This window comes from Anomaloglossus baeobatrachus, chromosome 4, assembly GCF_048569485.1.
Source record: "Anomaloglossus baeobatrachus isolate aAnoBae1 chromosome 4, aAnoBae1.hap1, whole genome shotgun sequence".
In the NCBI taxonomy this organism is placed as follows: domain Eukaryota; kingdom Metazoa; phylum Chordata; class Amphibia; order Anura; family Aromobatidae; genus Anomaloglossus; species Anomaloglossus baeobatrachus.
The window spans coordinates 19,581,789-19,597,623 of NC_134356.1; the positions used below are offsets into that span (position 1 = coordinate 19,581,789).

Here is a 15,835-nt window from a genome sequence, read left to right on the forward strand (position 1 = left end):
TTTTGTCTTTTTGTTGACATTTTTTGTATATCATAGTTTATGGTTCATGCATTATAATGTGGTGAATATTTCTGCCCTTTTTTGTTACCATGATTGTATAATGCCATTATTTCTGTATACTTAAAAAATTTTTATGTATCTTTTTATTGTAGTGTAAACTGATGAAGGTCGGATGACCGAAACGTCTTTAATAATTACACAGATCAATGAATAAAATATAAAAATTTCAGTTGAATGCTTTGAGTGCTGGATTTTTTTCAATTTTTTTTAGCATCTAAACTCAGCCATTAAATATTTGAATGCATGTAAAAAAATGTCTCTATATGCTGTAATATCAAATATGAGCCATAGTAAACGTTATACCACAGTCTGAATCCATATCATAGATCGTATCTTCTCTGTACATCAGAATCTCCTAGATTAAAAAACTAAGATGGAGTGGTTTAACAGAAGGAAACCAGAGATCTTGACCAATGTTCTTAATACTCATCATTATAGGGAAACTTAGGGCTTTCTTTCCAGCTAAAATATAAAAATAAATAATTATAAAATAGATGAGTAAATAATGAAAGTAAACAATAGACAATAAATAAAAGTGTAGTACAAAATATTTATAAAAAATATTAATAAATTAATAAAATAAAATATTAAGAAAAATATAATGAATAAATAAGTTCTTAATAACTAGAACGTCAGGAAAGACACTTACGCATCGACAATAAGGTAACGCATGTTTTTATTGACTCCATCTAGAGATTTGATGTCTTCATCGCTTAATTCAAAGTCAAAAACCTGTAAGCGAAAAGTAATAAATAATGAAGATTTTTTTTTATTACTTAAGATTAAGTAAATTATTGGAACTGGAACAATTTCATTTACCTGGAAGTTCTGCTTGATCCTCTCGGGGATGAAACTTTTTGCCAAGACGACAATTCCCCTCTGTAGCAAATATCTCATGGCCACTTGCGCTGGAGAGCGGCTCAGCTTTTTAGCGATTGTATTTAAGATGGGGTCTTCAAGTACTTTGGGGGAATCCTGATCAACCCTGTAAGAATTAAAACAAACTCTTACCAAAATTTTGGCCACATGGTAGACACATTTGTTTAGGGTACTCCAATAAGCACCAACAAAATAGTCAATAAACGTCACACTATGCTCCATGAGAACTGTTGGAGGCAGTGAACGGCGGTGACCTCATGACATCATCGCTTGCTACGGTGTCAGCCAGCTGCTGTGTACTACAATGACCTCATGAGGTCACCACAGTTTACTGCCAACAGAGCGCAGCATGAGAGCCGGCAATGGCTGCTGTCTCAGCCTATGGGGCACGTTCTTTGAACTTTCTTCATAGGCTGGGACACTGAGTTGGGCAACGTCGTAGCACCTCCATGTTGATTATGTTGTTAACTTCTTTTTTTAACAAATTGATGATATAGAGACTATGTCTTATTTTTATTTCTTTAATCTATTTTTTTGTCTGTATATTTTGCTTTTGTCGACTACTTCAGATTAGTTGGATTACTTCAAAACTTCTTTTTTTTTTATATATATAATAAATTGGTAGATGAGGGATCAAGTTGGAGGGTGTTTTTCCAAATAAACATTTTTTTGTGTGCTATTTTCTATTTACATCTCCTGGGTTAGTAATGGGGCTGTCTGATAGACTCCTCCCCATTACTAAACTCTTGGCTTGATGCCAGCTGTCAATTCCCAGCTGGCATCAACCCCATAAACCATTAACCTGATTGCCATGGCACCAGGGCAACAGGAAGAGGTGGGTACAGAGCCAGAGTTGATGAATCTAATCAACTTTTGTGGCTGCTGCGGGCTGCTATTTTTAGGCTGGGAAGGGCCAAATATCCATGGACCTTCCCTCCCTAATAATACCAGCCCCCAGCTGTCTGTTTTACATTCTCTGGTTATGAAAAATGGGGGATCCCATGCTGTTATTTTTAATTATTTAGTTAAATAATTAAAAACAGCATGGGATCTCCTCTAATTTGATAGCCAGCTAAGGTACAGCAGACAGCTGAGGTTGCAGCTGCTGCTTTACCTGTGTTGCGCTTCAGTATCATCTATTTTTTTTCTGGTACTTGTCACACGGATGTCACACAAATGCCATCTGTGTAATGTTCGTGTTTGACTCATGCTGCCGGAAGAAAATTAACTTGTCGATGTTTGAATCATACAGACATACAGGTGATTTACATGGAGACACGGTACCCGCGAAAACACAGAGATGTGAAGATAACCATTCATTTTAATTAGTATGTATGCATGTGAACGCATCTCCTGTATTTGTGTAAATGGACAACACATGTACTGGAGACACAAAGGTGTGAACCAGGCCTAACAGAGAGACCGGTGATCTATCTACTAAAAACACCAGTCCCCCTGGGTATCAAGAAATGTCAGGATTTAATTTATCATTATGAATGAATTAATTATGTTTAGAGATTAAATTAGCATATACGGTAGTTAGAAATTGTATTTACCATGGAACAACATGGAATTAATTAGACGCATCAGCTGAAGTTTCCAAGAAACCAGATCCTTTCATGAAGGCGCAACCGGATTAGCAATACATTGTAAAGCGCCCCCCTCTTGTAATACTAACACTCAATGAATAAAGATGTTATACCGAAACGCGTCTGTTATTAACTTTTAAAAAGCTGTAAATTGGGAACTTTTATCGTTTGAAGCAAAGGAATAACTACCTTTTTTTTGGAGACATCAGTGCTAGACTATTGTCTGTTTCATTCAGTATTATATTAGTTATATTCTTGTACATAGGGGCAGTATTATAGTAGTTATATTCTTGTACATAGGGGGCAGTATTATAGTAGCTATATTCTTGTACATAGGGGCAGTATTATAGTAGTTATATTCTTGTACATAGGAGCAGTATTATAGTAGTTATATTCTTGTACATAGGAGCAGTATTATAGTAGTTATATTCTTGTACATAGATGGCAGTATTATAGTAGTTATATTCTTGTACATGGGGGCAGTATTATAGTAGCTATATTCTTGTACATAGGGGCAGTATTATAGTAGTTATATTCTTGTACATAGATGGCAGTATTATAGTAGTTATATTCTTGTACATAGGGGCAGTATTATAGTAGTTATATTCTTGTACATAGATGGCAGTATTATAGTAGTTATATTCTTGTACATAGATGGCAGTATTATAGTAGTTATATTCTTGTACATGGGGGCAGTATTATAGTAGCTATATTCTTGTACATAGGTGCAGTATTATAGTAGTTATATTCTTGTACATAGGGGCAGTATTATAGTAGTTATATTCTTGTACATAGATGGCAGTATTACAGTAGTTATATTCTTGTACATAGGGGGCAGTATTATAGTAGTTATATTCTTGTACATAGGAGCAGTATTATAGTAGTTATATTCTTGTACATGGGGGCAGTATTATAGTAGTTATATTCTTGTACATGGGGGCAGTATTATAGTAGCTATATTCTTGTACATAGGGGCAGTATTATAGTAGTTATATTCTTGTACATAGGAGCAGTATTATAGTAGTTATATTCTTGTACATGGGGGCAGTATTATAGTAGCTATATTCTTGTACATAGGGGCAGTATTATAGTAGTTATATTCTTGTACACAGGGTCAGTATTATAGTAGTTATATTCTTGTACATAGGAGCAGTATTATAGTAGTTATATTCTTGTACATAGGGGCAGTATTATAGTAGTTATATTCTTGTATATAGGGGGTAGTATTATAGTAGTTATATTCTTGTACATAGGGGCAGTATTATAGTAGTTATATTCTTGTATATAGGGGGCAGTATTATAGTAGTTATATTCTTGTACATAGGGGCAGTATTATAGTAGTTATATTCTTGTACATAGATGGCAGTATTATAGTAGTTATATTCTTGTACATGGGGGCAGTATTATAGTAGCTATATTCTTGTACATAGGGGCAGTATTATAGTAGTTATATTCTTGTACATAGGGGCAGTATTATAGTAGTTATATTCTTGTACATAGATGGCAGTATTATAGTAGTTATATTCTTGTACATAGGGGGCAGTATTATAGTAGTTATATTCTTGTACACAGGGGCAGTATTATAGTAGTTATATTCTTGTATATAGGGGGCAGTATTATAGTAGTTATATTCTTGTACATAGGGGGCAGTATTATAGTAGTTATATTCTTGTACATAGGGGGCAGTATTATAGTAGTTATATTCTTGTACATGGGGGCAGTATTATAGTAGTTATATTCTTATACATAGGAGCAGTATTATAGTAGTTATATTCTTGTACATAGGGGCAGTATTATAGTAGGTATATTCTTGTACATAGGGGCAGTATTATAGTAGTTATATTCTTGAACATAGGGACAGTATTATAGTAGTTATATTCTTGTATATAGGGGGCAGTATTATAGTAGTTATAGTTCTTGAACAAAGGGGGGCAGTATTATAGTAGTTATATTCTTGTACATAGGGGGCAGTATTATAGTAGTTATATTCTTGTACACAGGGGCAGTATTATAGTAGTTATAGTTCTTGAACAAAGGGGGCAGTATTATAGTAGTTATATTCTTATGTTTGCCTTCTTTCTAGAGTACCATCGCATATAATACACCCATGTTGCCCCCATTCTTACCAGAACTCTACTCTGCTGGACCCCAGCACGCTGTATCCCACCAGCACGATGTCCTGGGATTTGCAGAACTCCAGTAATTTGCTCTGGTTGAGGAATATGTGACATTCCACCTGTGCAGAGATATAATGGACCATTACAGTATATAACACTGTGTACAATGTGCAATTATTGGAAGAACATTTCACTCTACACAACATATCGTCTTCTTCAAAGGTTAAAATTCTGCTATAAAATATGGCCTTTGTATTTTTATCCCAGAAACAGACCGCACCTGTCTATGGGTTATATCAGGTGAATGGGCTGAACTACAAAATCACACACATCCTGGGAGAAGAGTGGAGTTGGGTTGTTTTTTTTGGGTTTTTTTTTTGCTTTTTTTTAAAGAAAAGAATACAAATTTTTCCTATTCGGTACGTGTTTATGCGTGCTTTATCCTCACCGGTGTGTGATATGTACCTGGTTGCACACTGGTTTGTACTTGAGTCCGGGCATGTTGAGAATCAGCTCCAGTTGCCTTCGGTTGAAATTGGAGACGCCGATGGATCTGGTGAGCCCGGCATCTCTGCACGCCTCCATAGCCTAGAAAATTGGGGGTTGGATAATCAGAGATATGGTCCATCCAAAATTGGGAATCTTATCTTGCATTGGGGAAGGAGAAGTCGTCCTGCCGGGAGATCATTTACCTTCCATGTTTCCCGGATATCTGTGTTATGAAAAATGAATTTCCCATTTTCATCCCTGGGGAAGAGATCATCTCCGGGCTGGAGAGGAAAAAAGAATTCACCTTCAATTCACAAAGTATCACGTCTTGTGCTCTACTCACAGGAGCCACGACCGATCCCACACAAAGATCCACAAACCTTAAACTCCATGGGTGTGTGGATCAAGAAGAGATCCAAGTAATCCAGCTGAAGATCCTTCAGAGATTTCTCCAGCCCAATTCGGACCCTTTCGGGAGCTTGGTTATTGCCCCAAAGCTGTAGAATAAATTAAACACCAATAATGGATCAGCTTCGCCCCCTAGTGGCCATGAGAAAGAGAAAAAAAATAATATTTTGACTGGTCAGTACATAAAATTTTGCAGTCACCTTCCCAGTGTAAAATATCTCTTCCCTCTTCACCGTCCCATCGGCAATCTTTGATCGAATGGCTTGGCCGACCTGGACTTCATTCCTGTATAAAAAGGCGCCGTCGATGTGGCGATATCCGGCCTCAATGGCCACCTTGGTGCTCTCACCTGCCTGTTCTTTGGTGTACTGTGCGGAATAAGGAGCAACCATTATAAGTCATGGGTAAATTTCAGCGTTACCGAAAATCGGGCACAATTTATGGGGTAAATGGCGCAATTGTTGAATGGTGTCTGAAATACAGAAACATTGAGGTGGCATGTGACGAGCAGTAATGGCGCGGGGCTTTGGATTCAGTGGTGCAGCCCCTGTCTAGTGAACTCACCGTGTCCGGGGCGTAGGTGCCAAATCCGATCACTGGCATTTTATACCCATCATTCAGGACCACGTAGGAGTCCGGCTTCAGAGCCATGGTGCGATGTGTCCTGGTGTCTCAACGAGCACAATGTGCTGCCTGTATTTATCCAGTCCTTCCTATACCTTAGCCCAGCCCATAGGATACTGAAGGCGGCCGCCTGTGCAGCGTCAATGTTAAATAATTACATAAAAGAGAAATGCGATGGGAAAAAATGTGAATGAAGAAAAGGGCGGAGGTATGTAGAAGGATTTTCTCCATGATTGCTTCAAAGTAAACTAGAAAGAAGAGCAAAGTGTGAGGGAATCTGCCCTTAAAGGTAAAAAGTTCCCTTTTGATCCCAAATGTTGATCAGACTTTATCTATTTCTAATCCCGATTGTCCTTAACACTAAATCATCCTTCACGATCACGAGTGTCCATCAGACTGAATCAAGGTTTACGATCACGAGTTTCCATCAGACCTGATCGTTATTCGGGATCAACACTGAGGTAAAGGCTAGATTCACATTCATAAATCCGAGTGTGGATCCGACCAAATCATGAATCCAGGATCCCGAGTGTCAGAGACGAGACCATCACTTGGGATCTCAAGTGTCCGACAGACTGGATCAACATTCATGATTATGAGTGTATTCAGACCAGATCTGGAAAAAGTCTGTAAAGACAAAAAAGGGCTCAGATAGGGTCTTATCCAAGTGGAAATCGGATAAGTAAACCAAAGAGGAATCGCTCACCTGGAGTAGTTGAGATCAGTCACCACCACTATGAAGGGTATATGATGGTAAGAGTTGCTGCGGTCCCCATAGGCAAATACATATGAGAAGAGGTAGAAAGGGGTTAAATTACTGTGCTGCCGTGTAAGAAGAAAGGCTGGAGGTAAAACGAGGTGTGATCACTGTTCGTTTTCCCTCCGGCCTTTATTCTTAGTCAGCAGCGCAGTAATTTAATCCTTTTCTGTATTCAGACCAGATCGTCACTCGTAGAGAAAGAACCACTCATTGCAAAATGACTGAAGGTAAAGCTGTAGCGCCCCTGATCCACTCTGGGCACTACAGGGAACTGCATCCTCTTGGGGATGCAGGACCTACCCCCTGGGACCTGGAGTACCAGTGCCAATACCACCAAAGCACAACCAAAATACTAGTTGTCCACTCCACACCGGGCATAGAGGGTTAACCATGTAAGGGGATGGTCGCCATGGAAGGAACGAGTCTCAGGATTAGCCAGCTTGGTGGGAGGGGTCAGCAGTCAGTCTAGTGAAGTGAGGCACACAGAGAGGTGTGCGAACGTGCCGGAGCTGGGTCCGTGCAGCGGTGACCCCGGGGCACGGGAGAAAGGTCGCCAGGTCGGGTACCGGAGATACTGCTGGGACCGGAGCACGCACGGGGCACAGGGGCCTAGATCAGCCGTCAGTTTTACACGGCTTGATAAATATCTGCCCGGTGAGGACACCTTCATGGACTTCACCGAACCAAATAATCCGGGGCCATCAGCAGTAAACTAGGATCGGGGTTCGGACACTTACCTCCCCACAGGGTCCGCACTGTCCACCGTACGGAGAAGGTGACTGTACCCCCTAAAAAAGACAGTCAGGCCCCAAACGCTCCATGCTACGGGGACCCAATCAACAGAGAGTGCCGGGGACAGAGCAACCTTGGTCACTACATTAGCACTGATACTCCAAGGGACCTGAACCAGCAATCCAAGGACCTGAGTGAGTAGAGACTGTTCAAGACAACCTGGTGTGGTCTCCGTTATTACTCCGTCACATCTCCCAGGCACAGCCCTACCTGCGGAGGGCCTAACACTATTGCTGCAACCACCAACAGCTCTGGGAGTACCCACATTTAGGAGCGGCGGTTCTCCATCATTAACCGCAACCCGCAGGTGGCGTCACGAACATTAACTCTTATCCCCCCTGTACATATTACCCTCTTATACAAAAGAAGCCCCAGGGCACAGGACCAGGCAACGGCCACCACAGTGACATCCACATTTGCAACCGCCCGGGAACTAGTACCCCCTTCCTTGGGCGTGACAAAGCCACTACCGGCTCTGCCACCGGTGCATGATGGCTGTTTAAAGACAATATTTCACAGAATGCAAATACCGAGAGCACAATCTATGCAGGGACTTCCGAACATAGTACCTGTAGAGAGGAGGCAGCGGCTGCGGGGCAGACTCAGGTCTTCTACTGTGGATAGACCCTTCTCTCTATTTGGTGTGGGCTCCGGTACCCTTCACAGAGCGAGAGTAAAGGGGTGGTTGGCAGGGCTCCTGGAGGGGTGTATGGACTTTATGTGTACAAGCCACAGCTCTCCACAGGCCCTTGGAAGATCCAGGAGACTCCCACTGAGGATTGATGGACACAGATTCAGTTTTCTCATTCAACAGTCTTTTACTAACAGTTGGGCACAGTACTTCAGTCACATCATCTACTGCAGACTATTTCTTAGCTCCCTTAGCTCTTGGCAGTACTGCTGCTGTTACAATGTCCTCTCCTTCTCTATCTGAATGACTTTCATGGGTGACAGACAATACTGTGGTGTCCGGCTATAGAAAGTCACAGCGTTTGGTTGCACAAACTGCTCCTTGACCTTCTATCAGTCCAGCTTGGTTTTTATCCCTTTCCCTTTGGGACCCTGTGGGGTTCTTCTACCTGTCAGCTGCTGTTCATCAGTACTTCCATTGTCTTTATATACCCTCATTTCCTATTAGTGCTGGTAATATTTGATGCATCTTTATCAAGACTTCAGTGCAAGCAGTCGGCTTGTACACATCTGGAGAATTTTGGTGGTTGTTGCAGCTTCTCTCCCTAGTCAACTAGAGATAAGTTGGTTGTTGTTTTACCTTGTATGTTATCCCTGTGTGTCCTTTAGTGCCTAATGGAGTTGACGAAGAGATCATCCCATCCGCTCCCTGAAACATTTTTTTAGACAGTCAAATGCGTACATAGCACCCTCAGACCAGTTTGAAAAGTCTGTACCTTTTTTTTAGTCACGTCAGTCAGGGGTCTTGCTATGGCAGAGAACATCTTAATAAACTTTAGTATTCTGAGGACAGTCCCATTTCAACATAGCCTATATTTTAGAGGGATCCATCCTAAAACCAGAAGCGGAAATTATGTAACCCAAAAACAGAAGTTCCTGAACAGCGAAGACACTTTTCCAATTTTGCGTACAACTTATTTTGTCTGAGAATTTGCCATACCGGTATGACATGTTCCCTATGAAACTCGAAATCCCGTGAATATACTGTATGAGAATGTCATCAAGATAAATGATAACAAATTTCCCTAACAGGTGGGAAAACACATCGTTAACAAAATGCTGAAAACCACAGGTGCGTTGGTCAGACCGACTGGCATCACTAAAATTGCAAAATGCCCATCTGTCGTACTGAATGGCGTCTTCCACTCATCCCCCTCTCTGACCCGGATCACATTATAGGCCCACCTAAAGTCGAGTTTAAAGAACCATTTAACACCGGCAATCTGATTAAATGGCTGTAGAATGAGAGGCATGGGATACGGAAAAAGAATTATAAACTGGTTAAGCGCAGGGAAGTCCAGCTTTGGTCGTAGATCACTATCCTTCTTCTTATCCCCCAGCCACAGGAGACGAGGATGGCTTATTGTGTCCATTAGCCAAAATCTTAGTTATATACTCTATCTCGGGACCAAACAGATTATACAGTCTGCACTTGGGCAATTTGGTCCCTAGTTTCAACTGTATGGTGTAGTCATAAGGTCTATGCGGCAGAAAATACAGGTTCCTAGACAGTGTTCCTTACAGTAAAGGCTCCATTTAATTATGTCCTGGGTTTATGTAATGCAAACCAGGGGAAGCTTAATATGATTTGTGCAGGGAGATCTATAAGCATTTAACACGATATAAGCTCGGAATGGAGTACATGTGGAGTTCAAGCCCCTGCACACACTCAGCAAAACCCCCTTGAGAAAGACGAGAAGGGCAGTGAGCCCCATAGGGGTGAACGGACCCCATGACGATCGGGAGGGTGCCAGGTTAGGAAGGGGTTAATTTGGTTTACATGGATAGGGGATATATGGGGCTATAGGATTGGTGGAAGGGAGCTGTAAGGGGATTGGGAGGGGAGCAAGGAAGGGGTGGGGAGTTTGGGGAGGTATAAGAGAGGGGGTGTACTGTTTACCTCCCCTTTTGTCGCCGGAAAGTTGTGTCCCCAGGACGTATTGCTGCCTGCTGCCATGGCTGCCTTAGCTGAGCTGCTTGAGATGGTGCGTGGGGCCTCCGAGGTAGTCGGGGTGGATGCTCTGCGGCAGCAGCTGGCGGCGGTCTGTGGCCCTGGAGCGGCGCTGCCTGCTGCTCCTGCGCCCGGCCCGTTGCTACGTGCTCGGCGGGCGCGACCGCCGGAGCGCTACTCCCCCAGCTGGAGGGGGAGAATGAGATCAAGGAGCCCCTGCGGGGACCCTCCGGGGAGGCGGAGCCCTTCTACTCACCCAGGGGAGCTGCCGGCCACCGGGAGGAATCCTCGTCGGAGATCCCGCGGGTCGGGGGTGGGCGGAGCCTCGGCGAGGCCCACTTCCGGTCCGCGGCCTGCCCAGCCGCAGACCGGAGCGATGATCACAGCAGCCCCCAGTGATGTGCCGGCTGGGGGTGGCGCTCGGCGTTCCAGACGGTCGGATGAGACTCCCTGCAGGCCGCAGGGGAGAGACACAGGACGGAGGGCTGGAGCGGATGGGAGCGGCGACGTGGGGAGATCAGAGGAGGGTTACAGTGGCCCGCAGACGGGGATGAGATCTGTAATCACGGTCCCCCCCAGCGAGGATCGGGCTGGGGGGCGTTCCCAGCGAAGGTCAAGTTCTGCACGGCCTTCCTGCAGTCGGCAGGGAGGGAGCCCACTGAGAGCGACAGGAGAGGTAGCGGCGCAGCAGTCTGTCATGATGTCAGCAAGGAAGGACGGCGGCAGGGCGCCACGGCGGGCAAAGAGGAAGAGGTCCAGCAGGAGTCGCCCGGACGAGCAGGGTGCGGTGACCGTGGGGGTTGATGGCCGCCAGGTGCGTGCTGTCCCCTCGCTGGTCCCCCCTGAGGATTTCGCCAGCTCGTCGGAATCCGGCGAGGAAGAAGGAGCAACGGCAGCGGCAGGTCGGACAGAGCGGCAGCAGGAAGATCGTGGCACGGCTGGTCCGGAGTCGGTGCAACGGCAGCCTGGTGAGCGGACGTCAGAAATGTTGTATTCTGTGGGTAGCGCGGGCGGGGGCGGGGGTTCCGTTGCGGGACGCGTCGCGCAGGGAGTGGGGGCGGTCGGTCAGTCTGGTTTGCCGGGCCCGGAGTTTTGGGGGGAGCTTTTGGGGGTGTTGCAGGGGTTGTCTGCGGAACGGGTTAGTCGGACTGGGCCTGGGGCCCCGGTGGGGGCGTGGGTGGGCCCCACGGAGGTGGTGCAGACGGAGGCGACGGTGCGCGAGGTTGCGACACGGGATCCTACCTCGGCGGTAGGTACGGGACAGGCGGCTGGAGGGGCAGCTGACGTGGGTGCGAGTAAGGGCAGGAAAAAGGAAAAGGAAAAAGAAAAGGAGGATGAGGTTGTGCGTTTGGATGATAGGGCGCGTAGTGAAATTTATGTGTGTTTTGAAGGTCAGTTAGGGGTTCATTTAAAAAAGGAGGTGAGGGAAAAGATTTGGAAAGGGGAGTATGTGGAAATTTTTTCCCTGCTTCCTTTGGAAAAGTTTAATTTGGATAAGGTGAAACCCAGTGATACAAAAAAGGAGAAAGAGGATGAGGAAAAACGGAGGTATCGGTTGATCCCGAGGACGTTTACTAACTGGCTACAGGCCTTTGCGATCTTAGCCAGCGTGATCGGGGAAAAGGAGCCGGAGCATTGTTCCGCCCTATTTGGATATATGGACGCGATAGGGGAAGCGTATAGAGTGTACGGCGGTTTAGGGTGGTTGAGATATGATGAGCAGTTCCGGCAACGGAAGGCTCTGCGGCCGGGTGTCCAGTGGGGCCACAAGGACATTTCTTTGTGGATGCGGTTAATGACGGCTCCGGCTCAGCCCTTTCGAGGGGGTGCCGGGAGCCCGGGTGCGAGTGGCGGGTCCTCGGCAGGACAGAAAAAAGGGGCTTGTTGGCAATATAACGAGGGACAGTGTAAGTTCGGGGCCTCTTGTCGGTTCAAACATGAGTGTTCCGGATGTGGAGGGTCCCACCCTCTGGCCAGGTGCTTCAAGAAAGGAAAAGGAAAGGCGGGGGAGGGGTCTGGAAAAAGGGAGGACGCCAGTGAGGGTAGAGGCGATGCTTCCCTATTTAAATAGATACCCGGATGTTAGGGCGGCGGAGTTGTTGGAACGCGGTTTTACGGAGGGCTTTCGGATTCCGTTTGAATCTGAGGCGCCGGTGTTTCGCCCGGGAAACTTGAGGTCTGCAAAGGAACATCCGGCGGTGGTGAAGGAAAAGCTGCAGAAGGACGTGGAGTTGGGGAGGATGGCGGGCCCCTTCCAGGACCCGCCATTCTCCAACTTACGGATTTCCCCCCTAGGGGTGGTACCTAAGAAGGAGCCGAACAAATTTCGGCTCATTCATCATTTATCTTATCCGGCGGGATTGTCGGTAAATGATGGGATATCACCAGAGTTGTCTGCGGTATGTTATGTATCGTTCGATAGGGCCTTGGAGCTGGTAAGGGTTGCGGGGCGGGGGGCACTGATGGCAAAGGCGGATGTAGAAGCAGCTTTTCGTTTACTCCCGGTGCATCCAGAGAGCCTTCATCTCTTAGGGTGTATGTGGGATGGTGAATACTATGTGGATCGTTGCCTGCCGATGGGCTGTTCCATTTCGTGTGCTTATTTTGAGGCATTCAGTACGTTTGTGGAATGGGTAGTCAAGGAGGTGGCAGGAGTCCATTCAGTGATTCACTATTTGGATGACTTCTTTTGCGTGGGTCCGGCGGGCTCTTCGGTTTGCTCCTTGTTGTTGTTTACATTAGAGCGGATCGCGCGGAGTCTGGGTATTCCGTTGGCAAAAGAAAAAACAGAAGGGCCGGTGACGGCCCTATGTTTCTTAGGTATCGAAATTGATACACTGGCGATGGAATGCCGGTTGCCGGAGGGGAAGCTTTTGGATTTGAAGGCGTCGGTGCGGTTTTTGTCGCAGGCCTAGAAGGTGCGGTTGCGGGATTTGCAGTCAGTGCTCGGAAAATTGAATTTCGCTTGTCGCATTATGCCGATGGGGCAGATATTTAATAGGAGACTGGCGAGCGCAACCGCGGGGGTAAAAGCTCCAAATCACTTTGTCAGAGTGACCAAAGTGATGAAAGGGGATTTGTTGGTTTGGGAGGAGTTCTTGGACCGGTACAACGGTCGGACCCTTTGGATGAGCGAGGCATTGTCCAATAGCCAGTTGGAATTGTATACTGATGCGGCTGGAGCGACAGGTTTTGGGGCAATTTTTCAGACGCGCTGGTGTGTGGGAAAGTGGCCACGGCTTTGGGTGGAAGCAGGTTTGGTGAGGAATTTGGCGCTCCTGGAATTGTTTCCCATCATTGTGGCAATCGAGTTGTGGGGCCCCGTTTTTTCCGGAAGAAGGGTTTGCTTGCATTGTGACAACATGGCGGTGGTGCATTCCATCAATGCACTGTCGGCAAAATCCCCACCGGTTGTGGGGTATTTAAGGCACCTGGTGTTGCGATGCTTGGAGTTGAACATTTGCGTGGTGGCTCGGCACGTGCCAGGGATTCGGAATGAGGTGGCTGATGCGCTATCTCGGTTTCAGTTTTGCAGGTTCAGGAAGCTGGTGCCGGGAGCGGACGCGGATGGAGAACCTTGCCCGGAATGGCTGTGGGACCTGGCATCGGTATAGCATTTGAGGGAATTAGGAGATCGGTGTCTGAAGCTACTTGGTGCCGATATCAGGCGGTGTGGCAAGCTTGGGCAGAGTTGGAGAGAGGGGAATTTTTGGAGTCGGGTTACAAGGGCCGAGTGTTGGGGGTCCTGATGTTAATTAGTGGGGATTTTTCGGCAGGTCGGTCCGTTTCGGTGATTGGTGGCAAGTTGGCGGCATTGGCCTTCTTGTTTCAGATGCAAGGGGTTCGGGACGCGACTAAGGATTTTCTGGTGCGGCAGGCAATGAAAGGTTTTCGAAAGGGGGCCCAGTCGCGTGACATGAGGCGGCCGGTGTCATTGCCATTGTTGGTTTGTTTAGTGGGGTGTTTGGGGGAATTGTGTTCGTCTTCTTATGAGAGGGTGTTGTTTTCAGTAGCTTTTGTATTGGCGTTTTTTGGGGCCTTTCGCATTGGTGAATTGGTCAGCCAGACCAAGCAAGCGATGGGTGGGTTGCTGTTAGAGGATGTAATGCTGGGGGAGGACAGAGTGGAATGTCGCCTTCGCTTTTCGAAGACGGATCAGAGAGGTCGGGGGCGCTTAATAGTGTTGTTTGCTTTACCGGGGCACCAGTTGTGCCCAGTGGCACAAGTGTCTGAGTTTTTAAAGGTGCGGGGCGGTTTTCCTGGCGTTTTTCTTAGACATGTGGACGGATTGGCTTTGTCGAGGTACCAATTCAATGCGGTGCTGAAGATGGCTTTAGCAAGGGTGGGGGAGGAGCCACGTGAGTACGGGTCTCACTCCTTTCGGATAGGGGCGGCGACGGAAGCCGCCAGGTGGGGTTTGAGTGAGGATTGTATCCGGCGGATTGGGAGGTGGGAGTCTTCCAGGTTTCGTTTGTACATTAGGCCTCACTTGGTCAGGTGAGGGTCAGGGGTGGGGGATTCCTGGTTTGTGTTTGATGCTGATTTGTGGTAATTTTTCTTGTGCTGTTGCTGTTTTTATTCGTGGTTTTTGTATTTTGTAGGTCCGTGCCTTGTGTGGATCCTCGGGCACTCCTATGTGTATTGGGGAGCGTTGCGGGCGGATGTGCGTCGTGACGGTAGGCAGCTTGGAGTGTCGGTGTCGGAAGCCCGAGTAAAGTGGCTCGGAATTCGGGGCATGACTTGGGGTAGAGTGCGCCCAGAGGTGGCTTATTATAGCCGTATGGATCGTGACCCTGATGTGTTAATTTTGCACGTGGGTGGGAACGATTTGGGAGTAAGGTCGGCAAGGGAGTTGAAAAGGAACATAAAGCTGGACCTGTTACATTTGTGGAGGGCGTTCCCGGGCATAGTTATTGTGTGGTCGGACATCATAGCTCGGATGCAGTGGCGTTTTGGTAGGTCGGTGGACCGTATTAATAGGGCTCGGAGCAAGCTGAACCAGGCAATTGGTAGGTTTGTGGCGAGGAATGGAGGGTTGGTGGTACGGCATAGAGAATTGGAGGAGTCCACGGAGCAGTATCTGAGGAGAGATGGGGTTCATCTGACTGATGTGGGTCTGGATTTATGGATGTTGGGTTTGAGGGATGGCCTGGAGCAAGCACTAGGGGTGTGGGGGGCCCGGGCCAAGTAAGGGTGTCACTTGGCCGGTCTGTGGCGGGGTGATAGGTCCGTCTGAGAGGTTGGGAGTACCGACAGTCGGTTTGTTGGTACGAAGTCGCTCAAGGGGAGTGGCTTCGGACTGGATGGGAACTTGTGGGCGGAGGGCCCGCAGGTTCTGGGTAGGGGTAATCAACGATGGAACGTTGTTACCCCTCACCTTGGGCCGGGTGGTCACGGCCGAGGTGGTCCTCTGGGCCGGTTTGGAGGTTACGGCCGGGGGGTTAGGAATGATGGTTGGCCTCTCGGATGGATCTAT

At 46.7% G+C, this 15,835-nt stretch overlaps 1 protein-coding gene across 1 annotated transcript; it reads right to left on the minus strand.

Annotated features, from left to right (window-relative positions):
• Window positions 1–284: 284 nt before the first annotated feature.
• On the minus strand, window positions 285–6,263 carry LOC142302682 (aldo-keto reductase family 1 member C1-like). The gene is made up of 9 exons (XM_075343784.1): window positions 6,107–6,263; window positions 5,743–5,910; window positions 5,515–5,631; window positions 5,338–5,415; window positions 5,111–5,233; window positions 4,655–4,764; window positions 880–1,045; window positions 710–792; window positions 285–522 (listed from the first exon to the last, which is right to left on the minus strand). The coding sequence occupies exons 1-9, from the start codon at window positions 6,191–6,193 to the stop codon at window positions 480–482; spliced, it is 975 nt and encodes a 324-aa protein (XP_075199899.1). The 5' UTR covers window positions 6,194–6,263; the 3' UTR covers window positions 285–479.
• Between the last annotated feature and the right edge of the window lie 9,572 nt (window positions 6,264–15,835).